Source organism: Xiphophorus hellerii, chromosome 9 (assembly GCF_003331165.1).
Source record: "Xiphophorus hellerii strain 12219 chromosome 9, Xiphophorus_hellerii-4.1, whole genome shotgun sequence".
Classification (NCBI taxonomy): domain Eukaryota; kingdom Metazoa; phylum Chordata; class Actinopteri; order Cyprinodontiformes; family Poeciliidae; genus Xiphophorus; species Xiphophorus hellerii.
The window spans coordinates 5768598-5791110 of record NC_045680.1 but is presented as its reverse complement, the minus strand read 5'-3'; the positions used below and the strand labels follow the sequence as shown (position 1 = coordinate 5791110).

The 22513-nt window shown below is 36.0% G+C and overlaps 1 protein-coding gene across 1 annotated transcript; it reads right to left on the bottom strand.

Moving 5' to 3' along the window:
- Positions 1-1826: 1826 nt before the first annotated feature.
- On the bottom strand, positions 1827-19375 carry rab3ab (RAB3A, member RAS oncogene family, b). The gene is made up of 5 exons (XM_032573255.1): positions 19285-19375; positions 7413-7637; positions 4684-4802; positions 3718-3842; positions 1827-2634 (listed from the first exon to the last, which is right to left on the bottom strand). The coding sequence occupies exons 2-5, from the start codon at positions 7635-7637 to the stop codon at positions 2444-2446; spliced, it is 660 nt and encodes a 219-aa protein (XP_032429146.1). The 5' UTR covers positions 19285-19375; the 3' UTR covers positions 1827-2443.
- Positions 19376-22513: the final 3138 nt, after the last annotated feature.

Sequence of the window (22513 nt, the reverse complement as noted above, 5' to 3'; positions counted from 1 at the left end):
TTTATGTCATAAAAATGCTTAATATTGGTAAAATACAGATTATTTCATTTATAGCAAGACATTTCCCTGATAATAAATAAAATAATCTCCCTGTGGAAGTAGCACTGTTTAAAAAAATTATATTAGAGAAATATTTACTTAAAATAAGCTCCTATATCTTGCTGACAATGTACTTGCAAGTTATTTTTTAGTTCTAAATCAGACAACTAAACTAGACAAAAAATACTTACTAAGATTTTGTGTTTTTGCAGTGAAGGTAAGCCATGTGTTTGTTTATCTTTATGCTGCAAGTCAGGAAATTACTACAAGAAAATGTCTCTTGGGTTGAATTTGACTACATGCAGTGTAACAAAAACTGATCCAAAGCCCTGAAACAATATTTCATTGCAATGCTTTTTTTTTTTTTTTTTTTTACCAGGAGTGCCAATGATTGTAGAGAGCATTGCATATCTTAACTTAAACATCAGAAAAGAAAAATTTAAACAAATTTAACTGTCATTTTTTAAAATTTTGATCTCTCTGGAGAGAAAATGCAAAGTTGTAACTTCAGCATTTTTGTAGCAGAACCTGCATGCCGTCATGTCCTACCTGTCAAGAACTAATATCTAAAAATGAAATTTCACAAATATATACCCTGTGACAACAACAAGCTCAGTCAGCAGTAATCTCTCCTTCTGGTTCCTCACTGAAGACAGCCAGTCAGCAATGAGAGAAAAGCAGAATAACATAAAAACATTATTTTCACCTTCAAAATCAACTCCGAATGCATCGGAGAGTATTAAACCGATTTATAGGTAGGTATTTTTACACATAATTACTAAAGGTAACAACGAACAGTAAAATTTGTCACCATTCTTACAATCTTACTGACAAATCAGAAAACTTTGAGCTTAGAGTTACTATACTTAGGGTTCATTTCCAGCTCAAAAACACAAAAGTCTTAGTTCAGGATCAGAGTTGCATTTATCCTGAAAGTCGACCATCAACAACGATAAAGTGCTGCCAATGGCATTTGACATCTTGTTGCTTACAGCAACTTTATAATCTGGATTTTAATCAGGTTTTTGTAAAACTGTATGCAGTTTACCATCCTGACGCTCTTAAGTCATTTTTCTTACACTGAATGAAACTGAATCGTTCCTGAAAGGAGCCACAAGCAGGGAAACGATAAACAAATCCTACAACAAAACACCTTTTTTTTATTCAACGCTATCCTCGCAGGACACTTTTTATAAATCTTTTTCCAGAAGTGCATACCTGTAGATATTATATGTATATGTATATATTGCACAACATTTATATGTACATCTGAAATAAATATAATTAAATAAAATTTTTATTTTTTTATTCTCTTTTTCACCTTGCAATAGCTTGTTTGTCTTCTTTACTCTCTCTGATTTAGGTTATGAAAAGAACGAGGCTGGAAAATATAAAATAAAAATTTGCAGAAGGAATTAAGAGTAAAAAACGGTGATGAAAGATGCTCAGAAGAGCTGAGGAAATGGTCATGTTGGTTTAATTCCTGCAGTTTTCAAGTGTAAGTAGGTAAAAATACAAAATTAATTGTATATGTTGGATCTGAAATGTACGGCAGAGTAGTAGGGCAATAATGAGAAAAGAATGAAAAAATAAAATTATGAGAATAAAGTTGAAATAATACAAATAAATTCATAAAATTAGGGAAATAAACTCATATGAGAATAAAGTCATATTACATGCATAAAATTTAAATAATACAAGAATAAAGTCATTATAATATGAAAATAGTCATAATATTTTGAGAATAAAGTCATATTAAGAGAATACAGTCATATTATTATGTATTATTTTGACTTTATTCTCACAATTTCATGGGTTTATTCTTGTAATTATATATTTTTTGTTTTCTTAGGGTGACCCTAATACTCCGTCGAAGAAATGCAACACATGGTTTTTGATTATTTCTCAGATGAATTGAAAACACCTGTGAAACTCCACAGTCTTGGTCACCAAATCCAAGGCTTTCATCTCTTACTTCGAGACATGAAACTGTAAACTCTGGAAGGATTTAAATGGCACTCTGAGGATGATCGCCGTCAAATCCTTCTTTTAAAACCAAACTGAGGATCAGGGGAAACTGGCAAGAGCCTGGGCTGCAAAGAGTCTGAGACGCTCTGGTTTTACTGGGCTTGCTTTGGCATCAGATCAACACCTGCGCTGATTAAAAACACCTTAACGTCTCCCGAATGCGGAGGAACTCAACGGAAACACGTTCGGTAAAATGTGGGGACACCACCTGCTGCAGCGTCCCAGACTCTTTCCAGCCCTTCTCTTGTGATCATCAGCCAACAAAAAGGAGCAGGAAGAGGAGCGAACAGGATGCTGAAGTAAGGATCTGAGGAGCGGGGGTCCGGCTGAAGGAGCGGAGGGGAAAATGACAGCAGGAAGAATTGCTGAGTCAGCTTTAACATGCACAGTCCTGGTGGGGAGGGGCAGACTGCTCTGTCAGCTGGGGCCCCTGCTTGGCCCCCGTAACGGCGGGATCACCGGCATCCAGACTCTCAGACATCTTTTCACAGATGATATCGACAAGGCGTTCAAAGGTCTGCTTCACGTTGATGTTGTCCTTAGCGCTGGCCTCGAAGAACTCAAAACCTGGAGGAGAAACCAGATTCTCACTAAAGATGCAGGATTATGTGTTTTCTAGGCACATGGTGCCATTTTATAGCACAATCAAGTTATAATCAGTTGTTATAAAAATGCTATATATCAAATATGATTTAAAAGAAAATTGGCTTGGTATTTTAACGCCTTGAAATTGGGCTACTGTCTCTTTAAAAACTCCTACTCTTCCTGAAACTTTGCCTTCAGGAAGTCATCACATCCCTCCTCTATTAACCGTTTAACCAGCGTTGCACTGAGAAGGAGCTCTTATAACGAGTTGTGCAGTTCCCACAAATGTTTACTAATTTCTGCTGGCTAGTCTGAAGGAGCTGAATAGAGGAGTTCTGGGGAATTGCTGCTTTGTAAGATGGAAGCTGTGAAACTTGGAAGCTGCAGCTCTGATGAGGAGCTTCATCAGATTGATCGTTATTAATCAAATAAAGAAATAATATCAACTAATTTAGTTATCGATTAATTGCTAATTGAAGTATTCAATCAAACAAAAGGTAATTTGCCGAAAAAACAACATATTAAGAGTAGTACTTAAGCCAAAAATGTTCAAATAATATATATATTTTGCATTTAAAATGAAAAACCTTCTTTGTCTGTTGAAATATCTTCTACTCAGAGCTCAAGAGGCAGTTTTAGCTTCACCTGGTTCAAATATTGTGGAAAAAAATCTCCTATTAAACACTTTTTGCTGCACAATTATTAATAGTTAATCTAAAAAAACTTCTAACATGTTTATGTTAGAAGTATTTTTAGCTGTAGATGTATCCTTTGTTACAAATGACCAAGATACACTAAATGAATTTGGTATTGTTGCATTTTAGTCAATACAATTGTTTTTTTTATTTTAAAAACTTAAAAAATGTTATTGTTTGTTTTATGTATTGCTAAAATTGTATAAAATAAGCTTAAATAGTCAATTGAAAAATCTGCACAATGTGACAATTTTATTTATCTGATTAATTGATTAATTGTCAGAATAATTGGTAAAATGCTCTATTGCTGAAATAATCTTTAGTTGGTAGTTTCTTGCATCATATTTAAAGCGATGGGGGTGAAACTCACCAAGATGTTCTGAGAGCTGCCGGCCTCTCTCTGCGTTCACCACCCTCTCATCCTCCATGTCACATTTGTTTCCTACCAGCAGCACCTGGGCGTTGTCCCATGAGTACGTCTTAATCTGAGTCGACCTGGGAAAACACAGCCAGCTTACAGCGGAAACTTGAAGTTTGCAAATGATTCTTCTGACGGTCGTAAGCACGACACGGCAACAATGAAAGAGCCAAGAAACTGCTCTGCTCTTGAGTCTGCTCTGTTCTGCCTATTTTGAGCTGTCTCTTTAAATCTAAATAAGCTCCTGCTGGCCACGCCCCCCAGCTCAATGTTTACACTCACACAAGAAAATGGCTGCAAACAGATATGCAATTATACAAACATCTTTTCTAGATGGTAATTTAACAACAAAACACTTTTTCTTTTCATTGTAAAGAACATAAAGTGGTAAAACCAGCTGAATAAATGTTCCAGAACTCCACTTGGGTTGCTAGGTAACGGGGCTGAGCTTGAATAGGGTTGCTAGGTAACTGGGCTGGGGTTGCTAGGTAAAGGTGCAATGCCTGTCGAATGTGCCTTTAATAATCAGGAAGTTTTTGAAACGGCTCATTTTCCAGATATGAGTGGAAATTTATTGCACTGTTTATAATTTATCAAGAAAAATTTCTTGTCATGATAAGAATTTTGATTTGTCGTTCTCATCATAAATTAAAATTAATTTTAAAAAGTTGTATTATCAAAATTGTTATTCTTAATATTTTGTTAGACTTAAAGGTTAAAACAAGCGTCTGATTCCTGGACATCATCTGCTCCTTGTTCTTTTTACAGCCACGACTCTTATTCTATTTCCAGACTTTCCTCACGACACTTCATCCATCATCCACATGCACCTCCCGCTCACTAACAGGAGTCATCGTGCATTATTATCATACAGAAAAAAGAAAAAAGAAAAACTCTCTCCTTGAGCCAAAAACGTACCAGTCCTGGACGGCGTTGAAGGACTCCTCGTTGGTGATGTCATACATGAGGATGAAGCCCATGGCTCCTCGGTAGTACGCTGTGGTGATGGTGCGGTAACGCTCCTGACCCGCCGTGTCCTGAAAACAAAAGTAGAAAGGAACCACTCCTCTATCAGACCACTATGGAGGTTTATAAAATGTTAGATTAACAAAGAATGGTTTTAGACGTTTAGATAAAAGTGAGTCTAGAGCTGAATATAAAAATTTAAACTAACACTGTGTTAGTCAGAGTAGACGTGCACTGATACCATATTAATATCTGTATTGGTCCAGATATTGATAAAAAAATCCTAGATCAGGAATCTAGAATGTGGCCGATCTAATTCAGTCTAATTTACAAGTTGTGCTCTCAGCAACTTCATGCTTTATCATTTATTTTACATTACAATTATAATTCCTAATTGCACTTTCTGAAACATTTGAAAGAAAGTTTGTTGTAGTTAATTTTTTATATGTTTGACTAAGATAATCAACCTATTATTTCAGTTTATTTATTTATTTTACTTTGTTTCACTTTTAATTTCACCAACTGAACAAATAAAAGTTGTGTTGTTTGTACATGTTTGACCAATCTTGTGAAGCCATTGGTATTTTTAAGGGTGAAGTTCGGGTGTAGAGTTATCAAGTAAATGTATAATTCAGTACATTTATGTCTGCATTTAAAAAAAGCATCTATTAAAGTCAATTCAGCTCTGTTTTTCTGTATCGAGTTAATATATATCAGTGTGGTGAGGATTGGATGGAGCGCCGTGTCACACGGCGAAAGTGACAACAAAGAGTCTCAGAGATCAGAATAGTTAAAATTTCTTTAAACAATAATTAATCCAACAAATGGTTTTGGAACCCACACTATGCTTTAAATGATCTTGTGGAAAAAGGAAAATAAACAGAAAGAGATACAAAAACCAAGATGTGATTTCATGACTGTGTCTGACCTTCATGGTGTAAATATACAAAGCTGGACTTTTTGTCCTGCTGCCATTTAGATCCACTCACGGCGCTGCAGGCTGCTGAGGATAAGAGCTTTAGCGCTATACCTAATGGTCAGTGTAGGTAGCATGAAGTGGTGTTATATAAACTCATATTGTAAGCAGAACATTCCAGAAAAGCAGGACGCACACTGAAAAGTGAAAATACTGCAATACTGTCATGTACAATACATTATCTAGTGTTTCTACATAAAAAAAACTTAATCTCTATTTTAATGTTTATTTAAGTAAAAATCTGATTTGATTTAATCTATTAGTGCCCATATCCTTTCTTAAATTATTGTCTTTATATAAATCTTTGAAAAAATGCAGCTAGTGAAGATTGTCTAATTAAAAAAACCTTGAATATTAGTATAGAATTGGAATAAAAATAATACAATCCTCTTAAATGTGGATATTTTATGTATTTTATGTAGGATAACTGTCATCTGTCCATGTATTAAAGGTTAGGGATGACAAATTTCACGTTATCAGAGTCAAATAAACAGATTTATTCAAAATCTCTGGTCCAACATTTTGATTTTCATGCCATGATGTCTTATAAACATAACTGTAGTAAACGGAAACAGACTGCAGAAACCAAGAACATGAAGGTAAATCAACATGACAGATCAGATTTGCATAAACTGCAGTAACTGCATAGCAACAAAATTATAAAAAGCATATTTAGGTTTATTTTTTATATATTTCCTGTCAAACCTGCTGACAGATGGAGTGGCGGTGTGTCTGCTTTTTGTGATGTGACACAGAGGGACGTGTAGTATTTAGGGGAAAGTGAAGCGGTCCTCGTTTTCTCCAGTTTAGTGCGTCTCTGCTAACCTCAGTGAACCTGTTTCCTCTTCATGCTGCTCTTAAAAGCTTCCACTGTGTTTACACTTGAGCTCTAATAACAAACACACGTCGGATGCAGAAGAAAACATCGTTCTGTTTGCTCCTGCGGATATGTCATCTTAGCTGGCCGCAGCCTCTTATTATTTCTGGGTTGGTTTATTATTTTCTCCATATCCAACCTGAGTGAAAACGCTGCAGAAGAGGAAACGTTGGTTTGCAGAACTGTACTGCACCATGGGGCATTGCCTCACTGCAGTTTACTCTCTCTGAAATTTCACATGAAATATTATTTTCTAAGTGATCAGAATGGCATCAAAATATATGAGAGTAGAAGAAGCAATCATAACTTAGATGTCTATTTGGCTCACATTTTCATTTAAGCAGAAAAACCCCCAAAACAAAACATCAACTTCCTCTCATGTGTGAAAAAACTTTTATTCCTGCTTCCAGAATTTTCTCTAGATGGAGAGTTAGTGGAAATATAATTGCAAGCAACTATTTTACGATCTAATTATCAAACACAAAATTCACACATTAGTTTTTGACTATGTCACCACAGAACAATCTGTAAATTACTGAGAGGATAATAAAGACTCAAACAGCAAACACTTTTTTAATGATTTATATTCTGTTACCCAGGAAGAGTAACAGAATATAAAGCTCAGCTAAATAATAAATAATAAACTATCTTTTTTTTTTAAGCAGAGCTGAAAAAGGTGTGTGTGAGTATAACAGCCCACAAACATGACCAATATTTATCAGGAGGAATGTGACTAAACTCTGTGCTCTAATCAAATATTAGGTCAGAATATAAATTACTTTTAACTGGTTCGTTGCTTTGATGAAAACCGTTTTGCCTCGGTCTTACCCAGATCTGTAGTTTGATCCTCTTGTCGTTCCTGTAGATTGTCTTCACCTTGAAGTCGATCCCCACTGTGCTGACGAACGCCGGTGTGAACGAGTCGTCGGCGTAGCGGAACAGGAAGGAGGTTTTTCCCACGCTGCTGTTGCCAATGATGAGGATCTTGAACATGTAGTCAAAGTTCTGGTCCGAAGACTCTTTCTGTCCGTAGGTCGCTGTTGCCGAGGCCATCTGGAGGAAAAGAAGAAAGAGAAAAGCTTTGATGGAGGATGTTGCATGTGTAATATCTATAAAAGAAAGGGCTGCAACATTTTAGGAATGAAAGAAAATCAAGTCAAAACAAGCACCTTTAATCTTTTTTTTAAATAACAGATTTAATTAGCCCTTTCTGTGGATGTGAAGCTCCTGTTATCACTGTAGCACAGCTTTCTGCAACCAGAAGTTAGAAAAGTGGCAATCTGAAAAATTTCGCACAAAGATGCATGTAATTTAGGGTTTATTTAAAAAACAGTACAGATTGTCATTTTAACATCCTCAAATCTTCTAACTTGGAATTATAATCAGTTTAAATTTTATTCCAGTTTTCAATAATCTCTGCAATTAACAATTATTTGAGTTATCGATTATTCTATTGATTATTTTGATGATTACTTGATTAATCGGATAAAAAACTGGCACATTTCATTTAACCACTTATGCTTATTTGATACATTAATAGGACCACATAAAAAAAATTCAAGTCCTCTTAAATACAAAAATTTGCCTTAAATGCAATAACATACCATTCTGTTGTGCACGTTTGATCATTTGTAGCAAAGGATGAATCTGCAGCAAGAAAAATACTTACAGCATCATCATCTGAAAAGCTAAGCCCTTCCAGCAAGAATAATCTGATCATTATTTATTCTATTAATCAATTAATGCAAAGTTTTTGTTTTTATTACTTAAATACAAAATACATTTTTGTACAGTTTTGACTTAATTACTGCAGAATATGTTGTTGGTTAAGCAATTGGCCTTTTTTGAGTCTGCTTACTCCAGCTAACAGTTATTTGATTACTAAATTCGTTGACGATTTGATTATTTCCTTAATCAAATCACCCTAATTAATCTGATTAATTGTTTGAGCCCTAAAAATGTCCCTCTCTATTTGCTTTAGCTCTTGCATTTTGCATTTGAAGCTCTGCTTAAATAAGTGGCTACAATCAGAACAAAATGTGAATATTTGTAATGTCATCCCAAGGCTTTCATCAGGAGTAAATACCACAGTCCTTGTAGGAAAGAGCTGTTACAGTTGATTACCAGATGGAAGGACAGATGACTGATTCTTTGAAATAATGGTTTTATGTTGGTGTGATTGATTTGGCTCAAAAAATGTAAAGTTTGTTCCCCGCTTTTCCAAGTTTCTGAGTTCGGATGAGATGTGAGATTCCTGCAGCATCCTTTTGACTCAGCATAAGAAGTGGCAGTGATTAAATATTTGGTGTTAGCTGTTGCACATTTTCTGTTTAGATATTAATGATAGCAGTACTTTGCAGAGTCAGGGGGGGGCGAGGGGGGAAACACCAATCTGAGATTTGTTATTGGTAAAACCGGGTGGAGAAAAAAAAAGTGTCCGGGAAACAACGCAGGATCATCCACTGCTCACATAGCGTACTTGGAGATTTACACAGAAGCTGAAATTAGTGTATTTGTAGCTTTCGGATAATTATTTTGACCAACTGTGGACAGAGACATGGAAAATTCGTGGGTTGTTTTCAGTTTATGTGAATTCAGGTCTTCCACAAACTATTTGGAGGAAGTTTCATGCTTGCAGCTAAAGTTACAGCCCGGTAAAGCTGTAGCCTGACAGCTACGCTAACAATGACACCACTGACAGCCACCTTTGTGACGGCGGTAACTTAAGAGTTTTTGGTCAAAAAGCAAGTAGGTCCCTCAAATAGTAACCCAATCCAGCATGTCTGCTTTAAATACTGTCATGTTCCCTTGGCTTTGTTTTTTTTTCTAGAGGGGGTTGCAACCAATATTTGGTATGTTTTAGGTTTCTGGTTTGCTTTAAATCTGATTCTTCTGAGTTGGTTCCTAACATACCCATTCTATTCCTATTCCTGTCTACAATGGCCTTTCAGGACCTTTGTAGTTCCTTATAGGCCTACACTTCTGAGGTTTTTTGGCACTTCTGCCAAAAAACTCAGAAATTTTTGGATTAATCTCAGAAATTTTCTAGAAAAATAGTTTCAAAAGTAAAAAATCTTTCACTTTAATATCCAAGTAATTTTCTAGAAAAATTCTGAAATTAATTTCCAAATTTCAAATTTTCTACTTAATCAAACTCAGAAATTTACGTTTTTTTGTTATTTTTTAGAAAATTTCTGCTGTTGAGTAAAATATGGCAGCTGAAAAGCGTTAACAAAAATTCATTATAGGTCACAGCAGACATTTTGTCTCCAGACAGATCACACCACAGGTCTCATCAAACTCCACATAAATGAAAAAAAGTCTCATCTGCTGTTGGTAGGATGTGAGCATGTAAACAAAAGCGCTGAAGGTTAAAGACCTAGTTAAATCCTGAGAGAACTGCAGGACTCTGAGACTCCCTTCTCTATGTTTAGACTGTTATCTCAGCTCGGCTGCAGAGGAACACTAGAACTCACAGCCAATAACGCACAAACAAAGCAACAGCTCCCATCTCACAGTTGCAGCCTATCAGCTTACACTGAGGAACAGAGAAATGCTTGTTAAAAATTGAACAAGACCCTTCCCCAACACACTGAGGCCGAATAAAGGTGAGAAACAACCACCTGCTGCAACCTGAACTGCACTGAGGTGTAGGGCTGAAACGATTAATCAGATTAGTCATGATTAATCGATTACTGAGACAATTACCAACTAATTTAGTAATTGATTAATTGTTGACTGGAGTATATGGACTAAAACTAGGCCATTAGATGACAGAACGCAATCAAAGCAGTAATTAAGCCCAAACTGTAGAAAATATGTATACATTTTCCATTTAATATATAAAAAAAAATCTTGTTTGTAAACATGTTCTACCCAGAACTCCTCACTTAGTCTAGTTTTAGCTTCTACTGCTTCAAATTCTGCAACTAAATCTCCTATTATTCACATTTTGCTATCCAGTTATTAATCAGATAATCCAAAAAATTTAGCTGCTGATACATCCTTTGGTACAATTAATCAAACGTTCACTAAAGGAACGGATTTGAGGTAATAACATATTTATTTTGTCATTTACAAAACAAACTTATTTGTTTTTTTGCATATTTTTTTGTTTATTAAAAAGACACTTTTGTTTTTGCAGTGTCTGATGTGAAGTCAGAATAAACGTTTCCTGCTTTAGGTCAATTAGGATGACCAAAATTGTTTCTATTTGCTAAATTCCAGAATAATGACAAATAATTTATTAAGGCATTTTTTATTACTTTTTTATGTCATTATTTTATTGTGTATATCAACTTCTGGTTTCAACTATTTTTATTTTTCTCTGTTGACATGTTTATTTTTATTTTTACATGTCTGAATTTTTTTTTAAAAAAATCATGAAATTAGCATATTCTCCCACAGCGACCTCTGCATGAACAGCAGTAAAACTAATCTATAATGAGGCAGCAGGGGAACAAATTTACTGGAATCAGCGTCACATTTGATTAAAGGCAGGGCTTGGTGTTTAGTTTCTGCTTTGGCCACATTTATTAGAAACCCATGTACTCATATTAGTGTCGCCTTTCTCCTCTCTGCAGATATTCTGCTTCTAGCCTCCTTTATTGACATTCTTTTTTAGCTGACTCAGTGATATATCAGTCAATATCAATAATTATTGATTAGGTTTTTGTTTTAAATATCTAAAATACTTCCAAACAGGTGACGTGACCATTCCTGTTTTAGCCACAGTTTTCACTCCACACTGTTGCTTTTTATTTTTAAGCCGCTAAGCGGCACATTGGTGAAAACTTAAACTGTTTCAAAGGTTGTTGCTAGGTAACCAAAGAGTGAGTGAGTTGCTTAGTAACCAAAGAGTGAGTGAGTTGCTTAGTAACCAAAGAGTGAGTGAGTCAGTAGATTCCACAAGGCGGCAAGAAGTGAGGGAAGGGAGTATTAAACAGAGCGACTGAAATTGTTTTCCAAAGTTGTTTTTGTCAGTTTATTAATGGCTTCTACTTGTTAGCGTCCAGCTAATTTGTCTGTGAACATAACACACCTGGCTGGGGCTCTATTTACAAAAGTTGGAAATAGCTAGCTTACCTCCTCCCTTCTAACGTGTTGATCAAATTACAGACTTTACCTGAATTCACACTACATGATTTATATCACTATGTCATAAGCAGCGTTTCCGTTTGCACTGGAGCAGCTTTAAAAACACACAAAAGAGGAGATGCTAACCAGTTTTTTTCCATACATGCTAGGCTACATGACAGTGCGGAATTGTCTCCATGGTTACCAATGCGGTGTTAGACCCGTACCTTCTCCATAAAGCAATTTTTGATATCTTTCTAATCGTACTTACTTATTAAGTATATGAACGTTAATTTTCTTACCTTGTAAAAACAGTTCGCTGCTAATCCGCGGTTACACCGAGGGCTGACGGTTATTATGATTGACGGCTGCTATCCATCGCCGCCATCTTTCCTCATTAAAAGTTATAATATAAAATGAGAAGTTTAGTTTGCATCCTTCTCTGGTTGTGCAGCCGACCGAGCAGCACCCTATATCCAGTTTTAAAGTGAAATCAACTAAACAGAAGAAATATTAGGTTACAGATGTCTGTTTTTAGACTAGCTTTAAAGGAGCGCATTGGTTGTTTTGACGTCCGTCCGTCATGGCGAATTGGACGGAGTTCTGGATAGCGTGCAAAGGGTCATAGCCTATATTTTGCATGTTGAATATCATATCAGACATATTATCATTGATATCGATCATGTGTCTGTAACGTGATATATATTATTGATTTATTGTCCATATTATCAGGAATGTTTTGACTTCTTTTTCTAAAAATGTGACATACTCCATGACATTCAGCCTTTCTAAGAAAGTTTGAAATGTAACTGGAGCAAAAAACCAGCAACTTTTCTGTTGATCTTGCAGCTACTCTACAAACCTGAGGTACTGGCTTGAAAATCAAAGCTAAGCAGAGATTACAGGGGTTAAAAATAATTGGTCACTTCTGCAAGTCTGGATGTCATGAAACACCATCTCAGACTCTTGCTGCCTTTCAGAAGTGGCTGTTCAGCATGAGCTGTGCGGAGAGATTACTGCAGCCCTTTCTCTGCCTCCCTGAGATAAGCTGCGAAGAAGAGAGCTGCTTTAACCTCCGCTAAACTAAAATTTGATACAGAAGCTTATAGTCAGAGGCTTCGCTCACTAATCTCAAAGTAATTAACAAATTCTCACCATGCAAATGTGTTTCAGGCTGCAGGATTCTGCAGCTTTCATTTGGGTTTTGACCAACACAGGTGAGATTTTTAAATTCCCCTTACTTAGTTAATGTTTGGAGTATTTATATTATTGCTAATTTAAAAACACTTTACATGAATAATCTTCTTGAGACTTTATTTACATGTCAGTTTGCAACCACAAAGCACTATTGTACTGCAAAATTATAATGTAATAGCATCTAAAAGTGTGGCAGTGCCAATAGCAAGAGCTAATCTGTGTGTAGCATATTTCTCTTTTCTTTCTGTTTTTATAATTGCACTGAACTATTTAATTTTGATGAGTTCAATCATAACCTTTCGTTTATATGAGGTGTTATAACCTTTCAATAAATCATACCAAGAGTGTAACACTAAATTATTTATTCAATTAGAATAAGATCAGCGTCTGCGTAAAGGATTTTGCTGAAAATGATGGAGAAATATTAATTAATGCTTTTAGTTTACCTTTTTAGAGAGCTAAACAATCTGCAGTAAATCCCCCATCAGATTGAGATTAAAGTCTGGAGGTCTGATGAGTAAAAACAAGACACAGAGTCGAGTCTGAAGGCCAGGAAAATTGTGACGAGAGAGTTAAAACTCAAACGGTGAAACAGACACTGACAGTCGCTGCTGGATCTCTTATCATTGATGTTGGGAGAGAAAGAAGAGGCACAAACACTGAAACAACCTGAGCTTTTAACTTGATGTGCAGAGCAATGCAGGTAATCGGTTTGCTATCAAATTATGAAAAATATTTAAAAAGCTCTGCTTCTATATGCATTGAATTTCCCATGTTTAAACGATTTCATTATTATGTAACTTGTTTAAATAAAACAGCAATTTCTGTTTTACACTATCGACAAACTAGAGACGCACCGATATTAACATCTGTATCGGTTCTGATATTGAGAAAAATTCCAGATCAGGTATTAGTGACAATGTTCCTGATCCTTAAAAGCAGATCTATCCAGTCTAATTCTATGTTTTGTGCTCTGAGTGACATCATACTACAGTATATTATTTATTTTACATTATATTTAGATTTTCTAATTGCACTTTCTGAACCATTTGAAACCACAGTTACAGTTTATTTCTACATGTCTTTGTCAGTTTGAGTTTCTTTATTACTTATTTTTCATTGGCTGTTAAACTCCTAATTGCGCTGACTGAACAAATTAAGGTTTTGTTGTTTTTACATGACCAAGCTTGTGAAGCTATTGGTGTATTTAAGTGTGCAGAGTTATCAAATAAATTTGCAATTCAGTACAGTTCTGTCTGTGTTTAAAAGGACAAACCTTTTAAGTCAAATCAGCACTAATTTCCTGTATCGGAAGTGAAAAGAGTGGATCGGTGCATCCCTATTTAAACCATAACAGGTTTTCATAACCCGTCTTCATTCCTGTCTGATTTTCTTTATTCCATCCTCTAACCAAAGAGAGTCCCTTTCATTTTTTTAAATCTAATCATGACTAAGAGTGTTGTTTCAGTGCAGGACGTTGACATCATCCAGCTCCCCTCTAAACCTGTCGCTTAAAGGAGATTGACGTTCTGCAGGAGCTGAATTGATCCGGGTCTGAGCGGCGCTGCAGCTGACTCCATCAGAATCAGCCGGCTTAACGCAGACACACAGATAATCCACAGCTGATCCCGGATCGTCCAAACACCTTCTTCTTTTAAGAAAGAGGACTCACTAAGATGTCTCCAGTCTTTTCCCACTTACAATTTCTTCTTCTTATTTGTTAAGTCATAGTTAAGTGGCATAAATAATATAATCTGATTAGGAACTAATAGTGACAGTAATTAGACCCACCCAAGTTTGATTGCTGCTTAATCTACAGATTCAAGAAATCAACTAAAAGGAGAAAGAAGATTTCAAAAAGCAGCACATGCTCAGATCAGTTGAGACTCGAGAACATATAAGAAACCAGGTCAGTTATCTACAATATACGACTTCAGGAGTCCAGCAGACCAGAGAAAGCAAATGGAGGAAATACTAAAGGGGCAATACTGTGTATGTTCCAGTGCCAATGCCATTTTATAGCACAATCAAATTACTGTGTTACCTTCCGTTGTTATAGAAATGCAGTATATATCAAATATGACTTAAAAGAAATGTTACTTCATCATTTAGCATCTTGAAATTGGGGCTCTGTCTCTTTAAAAACTCCTGCTCTTTCTGAAACTCCGGCTTCAGGAAGTCTGTACAACATCGCTCCTCTCTCAGGAATATTTTTACCAGTTTTTCACTGAGAAGTAGCTCGTATAATGAGCTCAGTTCCACCAAGTGTTTGCTAATTGCTGCTGGCTAGTCTGAAGGAGCTGAGTGGGGAAGTCACAGAGGAGGAGCTGCGCCTTGAAAGCAGAGTTAGGTCCAACCAGGTGTTTGGCACAGCTGAATGGTTGCCATGGAGATTAAAGGATTTCTGAAACAAGCATGAAAGAATCAAAGCAACACTATAGGTGGGTTTATAATGAGGAAATAACATTATAAAATGATGAAACCTTAAAAAAAGCCAATTTTACATAATACTGCCACTTAGTATTAGGATTTGACAGTGTGCAGTTTGGAAAAAACACCTGACTGCTTTAAAAAATGATCTGCCTTCTGATTGGTCCACTGGATTTGTTTCCACCCAATCAGTTTGATACTTTGGAGTCACACACAGAGTTCTGTTACATTTTTTCTTTTTGCATCCACTAACTGGTGCCTATCTCCCGCAATCATTGGACGAGAGGTGGAGTACGTCCTGAGCAGGTTGCCCTTCCAACACAGGGCAACACAGAGACACACAGGTGTAATAATTATGAACTACGGGCAATTAAGAGAAACCAATTAACCTAACATGCAAACTCCATGCAGAAAGTCTCCAGGCTGGGATTTGAACCCAGAACCTTTTTGCCGCAAGGCAACAGTGCTTCAAACTGCTCCACTGTGCAGCTACAAATATAAATATTTTCTATGCTATAGATCGTTTTGTACAAATGCACAAACCAGAACTCGTAAGGTTGAGTTAGTTCTCAACTAAAAAATTCAACATCTTCATGATTCAAAGTTGAGAATACTACAATGAGAGACAAGATGTGGCATGACTGTACTCTGTCAGCTGCTTGTTTTGCTCTTGATCCAATCAAACTGGCAATCTGCCCTAATACAGTTTCATGCAGTTTAACTCTGCATTGCCTGTCTTAACATCTCCATTGAGTTTTATTGCCTGCCTATTATAGATTAGACATTTTCTAACATAACTGGGTTCATAGTGAGTCACAGTGGATTCTCTAAGGCTCCAAAACTAATTTAATGCAGAAGATTTTTAAACTTTAAAATCTATACTATCAGGTTATTCAATTCTATTCAATTCCATTCAAACATACTTCATTGATCCCAGAGAGAAATTAAATGTTGTAACTGATTAATTCAGAATTTTTCAGAGCCTCATTGCATATGGTGATGGTTGTGGGCAGGAAAGATCTCCTGTAACAGTCTGTATTACAGCGAATTATAAAAAACCTCTGACTAAAGACGCTCTGGTTTTCTAAGACAGTCTAATGAAGACGTTATATGTTCCAGTCATCATAGCAAATGTCATAAAAATTATTCATTTCAATCTGTTGTTTTCCTGGCTTTGTGTCAACTTTTAGCATAAAACATACTTTCTTAAAAAATTTCAAATTATAAATATTTTAGAATAATATAAATATTATTCTAAAATGACAAGAGGCTAATTAATACTAGCCTTCTGTTTTCATTCCTGGATCAATTTTCATGTATGTTTGGGATCATTATTCTGCTGGAAAAGCAAATAGTATCCAAGTTTAAAACATCTATTTATTGCAAAGAATGGCAGTCGTAACTCTTGTATGTGCCAAGTGTAACTGAACTAAAAACAAATGGCCTAATCAGTTATTTTTTTTATTTAAAAGCGATAGAAATTATATTTCAGTACAGTAGCAATTTGGTTTGGATGGGTTGTGGATGGTTTTGGTGCAAAATTAACATTTAGTATTTTGTATTTATGTAAAAGGGCAAAAACTGATTCCAGCCCAATAAAAATATTAACTTAATGACTTGAGGTGAGTAAAAGACCCCCAAAACTGTACTCAAATAAGAGTAGCACTAATTTAATGTATATATGCTAACGTAAAGCTAAAAAGTAGTAATCAAGTAAGAGTAAAAAAGTATTTAGTAAAAAGTTTACTCAAGTACTGAGTAATGGATCAAATTATCAATAATTTTATATGTAAAAGTTACACTAAGTGAAAATGAGAATAATTCATATAAGTAACAAAATCAGGCAAAAGAAAATTTTTCCAAATAAGTTTCTTTCAATATAAAACTTACGAAACTTTAACAAAAACTGCAGGTGTGTGTCTGTGTCTGGTGAATTTTTGGTTAAAACATGTTTGTTTTTCTTTCACTGGGTAGAAAATCCAGAAATTTCACTCAAGTAAGACTAAAAATACTTCATAACAAAATTGTTCAAGTAAAAGTAAAAACTGCAATGCACTAAAAATACTCCTAAAAGTACATGTTTTCAAAAAAGGTTACTGGAGTAAATGCAAATAAGTAAATGCAACTAGTTCTGCTAGTCTGCAGTGGGACAACAAAGGACTTAATTTTAAATATTTTGCACCAGTTCAGGCTCTAAAAATCAAATCAAACTTTTGGGTATTTTGGACTAGAAGTATTTTTTCTTGTACACAAAGGTCCAAAAAGGGTTGGAAAACTGCCATTGGGAGGATTAATGTCTTTGTTTTGAACAGAAGTCAGCAGCCAGTGAACGTCTCTGACTTCACATCAAGCTGCTTGTGTTTGCGTCTTTGACTAAAACTCACTGCTGCAGTTCATCTGTTCATTCTCAGATCTGAAGTTTAGAAGTGAAAAATGAAGCTGTTTCTCCTGACACCTCCCTCACGGCCAAGTCACAAACTCTCCGTAAACGTGTGAAACAGTAATTACTGATTAATACAAGCAGACAGCGCGTGTGTTAGTCAGCTGCCGTCCTGCTCCACAGCAGCCTGAGATGGCGATTTTCCTCCCGTTTTGTCCTCCAATCACGTGCCTCCTCTTTCTTCCAGGAAGCGAGGGGATGCAGATGAGAGGAGTGGGCGCTATAAATAGACATCCTTTGATTTTTCATCTCTCTTACTCTGAAAACAGAGGCAGCGAGGAGAGCAGGCAGGATGTGGAGGATGTTGTGTGTGTGTGTTGCAGAAGGCAGGTGAATTCAGCGAAGTTTAAATATAAAAACCTCGCCTCTGTTTGAGGAACACTTTGTGCTGCTTTTGGGCGAGATGTCTTTTTCCTAATTTTGTCTCTCCGCTGCTTTAGTGCAGGTTTGCTCTGCACATTCTGCCTTTGAGGCTTCCTTTTGTTCCTGCTCAAAGGTTGAGTCAGTCGGTCCATTAATGCTTGAATTTGGTCCGATTCCAGTTCATAAAACTGCTGATGCTGAGAGAGATTCAGGATGCATTCAAATGTCAGCCAACCCCGCCTTATGTCTGGCATAAAATCCTTATTTAAAGAAATAACAACCTGAAATTATGCGGTTGCAGCTCGCCGAGCTGCCTGATATTTGAAAAGGATGGAGAAAAACTGCATGGATGGATGCCGGTTTTTCAGATAACATCTATTCCTGCTTGCAGATAAAGCAGCTAGTGTCCATGCAGAGCATGTGAAGATATTTCCTTTAAATATCAATTCAGTTTAAACCACAGCGAGACTCAACTTACTCAGCAGATGCATTACAGTACAATTTGAATTTTTATATTTCAGCCAAGTTTTAAACACAGAAGCCACATTTAAAATTCGGCATTTTAACTACAAACTGTCTTGTTATACCTCTCTGCGAACCACTAGCCAGATTAATAAATATAATTAATATAAACCTAATATGGTACTAAATGTTTTAACACACATGACAGGATCTCACTCCAAATGGCCTAGTTTGTATTGATGATTCATGGATTATGTTTTAAAAAATTTGAAGTGTAAAGATTTCAGGATAATTTTCTTTAACCATTAGAAATCCACCATTAACTGAACGCATCTCATCTCATTCGTTAGTTTATCCCCATTTAATTTCGGGCCCTGGCCCGTTTGGACCAGTTTCAGAAACATCTCAAGGGTTGAAACGCCTTTTTCTTGCAGGACGGAACCGGACAGGCCCGGAGTCCAAGCAAAGATTCATTCATTCATTCATTCATTCATTCATTCATTCATTCACGGATTCAAATCAGGCATTTTGCTGCTTGCTTCTTCGCTGCTTTTCCACAATGGGAACAGCTGTCAGGGCAAACGCTTTAATGCCAGTGGTTTTTATCGGAACCATTTTTTCCTCTGGTTTTACATGAATAAAAACGCGCAGAGCGAATCTGACATGTGGAAAATTCAAATCTGAATAGCGACGTCGTGACAGTGCAGCAGCAATAAGGATATTAAAGCCTACCTTTGCAGATTTCTATCCGGCTGCTGCTGTCCGCCGTGTTCAGCACCCGCAAACACTAACACTGTCAAGTAAATGAAGCTGAGCAGCTCTACATCCGGTTACTGACTTCAAAATAAGAGCACTTCAATCAACCTCCAGTCAAGGAAGAAAATAAAGGAGTAAGTATAAAGAACGAACGTTAACATACTCAAGAGCAGAGTCAGGGCAGTATGAACATAATCTAATCAAAGTTATTTTGGTAATTTATCTTGCAGTTTAAAAAATAATGGCTTGTCATTTTTATTCCTAATTTATCTTTTTGCAAAAATGAGGTGGTCAAACCACTTTTGTAAAAAAAATAAATAAATAAATAATTGACTTAGGCCGTTATTGTAGGAATGTGATGATAAGCAATAATTATGGGCCAATCACTGGATTGGCCCATTGGTACTCCCATTGGTACTCAGACAACTGTCTGAGGTACTCCTCAAATTCTGGCACTGTATTTTGTATTTGTTGAAGTATTTGTGCACTTTTAGCAGAATAATGATCCAGAAGCTGCTTTACTTTGTAAATAAATCGTATTTGTGTGTGAACCATATCATCCATCCATTTTCTAACACCCTTGTCCCTAGTAGGGTCAGGAGAGGTGCTGGTGCCTATCTCCAGCTAACATTCTGGGCGAGAGGCGGGGTACACCCTGGACAAGTCGCCAGTCTGTTGCAGGGCAACAGAGACAGACAACCATACCCCCCCCCCCCCCCACACACACCCCACACACACACTTAGGGAGAATTTAGAAATAACCTGTGTTTTTGGACTGTGGGAGGAAGCCGGAGTACCAGGAGAGAACCCACGCATGCACAGGGAGAACATGCAAACTCCATGTAGAAAGAAATCGACCTTTTTGCAGGACCAGGACCTTCTTCCTGCAAGGCAACAGTGCTACCAACTGCGCCACTGTGCAGCCCTGAACCACATCATCAAAAGCTTTATTGAAGACAATATATATACCATTCTCTTATGCAACTTATTCTACAACAGGTTATGAACTCCATTTAATCTCCTAATTTATGTCTGGACATATAAATCAAACTATTTCACAAATTACTTTCCTGGTACTTTTAAATACTAAATTGGATGTTTGTTAGTAGTTTTTCATGCGCCCATTTCTATATTTTAAGAACTAAAAGTAAAATATAAACAGAAAGAATTAACATTTTGCAAACTAAAGCAGTTTGGAAAAGAGCTCCGCTGCCTTTGTAGAGTATCATCACAGACATTCATTCACATGCTTATTGCATACCAACTTAAATATTGCTCCTAGAAACAGTTTTTTACATGGTTAGATTTTTAATTTTATTCCCATGCAGGTTGTGCAAAGTATAGCTCCACTGGTAAATCTGAATATTTATCTATTTGAATATATTAGAAAGAAAGCGAATAGGTCTTTAAGTGACATATATGAACAATATGTTCATAAAACTTATGTGAATATTAAATCAAGAATTGAGTCCACAAGTTTAACATTTATTGTGCATTTTATCCAATCTACACCAATCTATAAAATCCCACAAATATGGCTTTTTAATACATATTCCATCATTTCTTTTCTGGCATTTAAGAACATATTTTAGACTTCAAAAATCTGAAATAAAACAATAACATTGAGTGAAACTGTGAAACATTTGCTGCATCTACAATTTTAAAAAACAGAAAAACAACTTCTGACTTAACTTCAAATGTGAGTAGTTTATGTTTTAGTGAGCTTAGCAGTGATCATGTAATACTACCACTTATTTTGTTGGACTTATGACTTATATATTTGGACATTTTTTGTAGTTGTCATATTATTTAATTGCCATTTTCTTATTCTTATTTGTAATAAACATGGATTAAATGCTTACTTGTTCAGTTATTAATGTCGCCTAGATTTCTCAAAGGTTGCGTTGAGAAACGCTTTGTTTTGAAAGCCAATCTCATTTCCTGTGTCACTGTAACGCCGCCATCTTAACTCGGCCTTTGTGAAACTGACATGTGGGCGGGGCTTACGAGACCCCGCAGAGGACTGACAGCTCTTCTGACCAATCACGGGCCGCAACGAGACTCCTGAAACATTCCACCTCAAATAATGAACCGGTCATTTATTATTGATGAGCGCTGCCGGAGAGGCTGAATTATTGATCAGGAGGTCAGCAGTAACCACTGCTGCCATTTCTACAAAAGCAGACGCCGACTTTATGATTCTCACTGTGAGAAATATCACTGCAGGAAAATCAATACCAAAGGAACACTGGCAAGAGCTGAATATAAATCTCAGCCTGTGGAATGATAAAATCCTTAGACCTAATTGCAGAAAAGTTTATTTGGTGAGCTTGACAGATACTTCTTTCTTCCTCTGAAACAGCATTTAAATATGATATATAAAGCCAATTATTATTCAATATATAAAACTTTGTGTAGAATATCTATTATATAGTAACTCACTTAATGATTTTTAACTACTTTTACTTTTTTAATTCCTTAATGGGAGAACATGAGAGAAGGAACTGGTTTAACAAAACAGACAAGTTGTACTTACAAATATCAGTCATTTTTTAAATGTTCACTTTGATTATTTAAAAAAAAATTATAAAATGTATAATTTTAAAAATACAAGCATATTTATATTTTTGATGCATTAAAAAGATGGTAAAGTCATGAGCAAATTAAACATCTTTTAGTTGCATTTTTCAGCAGCGGTCTGCAGGCGGCGCTGCGGTAGTTGTAGGTGGTAGGTTACCATAGCGCCGGAAAGTTGTACCTCTCTTCCTGGTCAGAACAGAGGTATAACACGGAAAAGAACTATTGCTTTTTGCTTTTTTCTAATGAAAAAAAGCAATAATTAAGGTATATCTATTCAAAATAAATGGTTAAAGAAATCCATCAACAAGGTTTGAATTCATGGCGTACTTTTTGGGGGAACAGAGTCCCCAACTCTTTAGATAATCTTATGAACTTTGGGAGTTTGATCTTGTATTTCACTTTATTTAAGGATTTCTCAGTCTTTGCTATTCATATTCAGTTCATTCCTTAAATTCAAGGAATGAACTGTAGTTCATTTAAACCAAATAATCTAGTATTTGTTTTGTACTTTTATTCTGCTCTGAGTTGCAGTCATGTCTGTGATCCCAGATCCAAAGCTTCCCTCGGTGTCTTGGCTGCTTCCCATCTGCTTGTTAACAAAATAAATAAATAAATAAATAAATGC

What these genes read in the sequence shown, in the direction of transcription:
- rab3ab (XM_032573255.1), bottom strand. Translation starts at nt 7,637, where the DNA reads ATGGCCTCGGCAACAGCGACCTACGGACAGAAAGAGTCTTCGGACCAG. An exon ending in TTCAACGCCGTCCAGGACTG is followed by an intron (nt 3,843 to 4,683) that starts GTACGTTTTTGG and finishes GTGTTTTCCCAG; the next exon opens with GTCGACTCAGATTAAGACGT. An exon ending in GCAGCTCTCAGAACATCTTG is followed by an intron (nt 2,635 to 3,717) that starts GTGAGTTTCACC and finishes TTTCTCCTCCAG; the next exon opens with GTTTTGAGTTCTTCGAGGCC.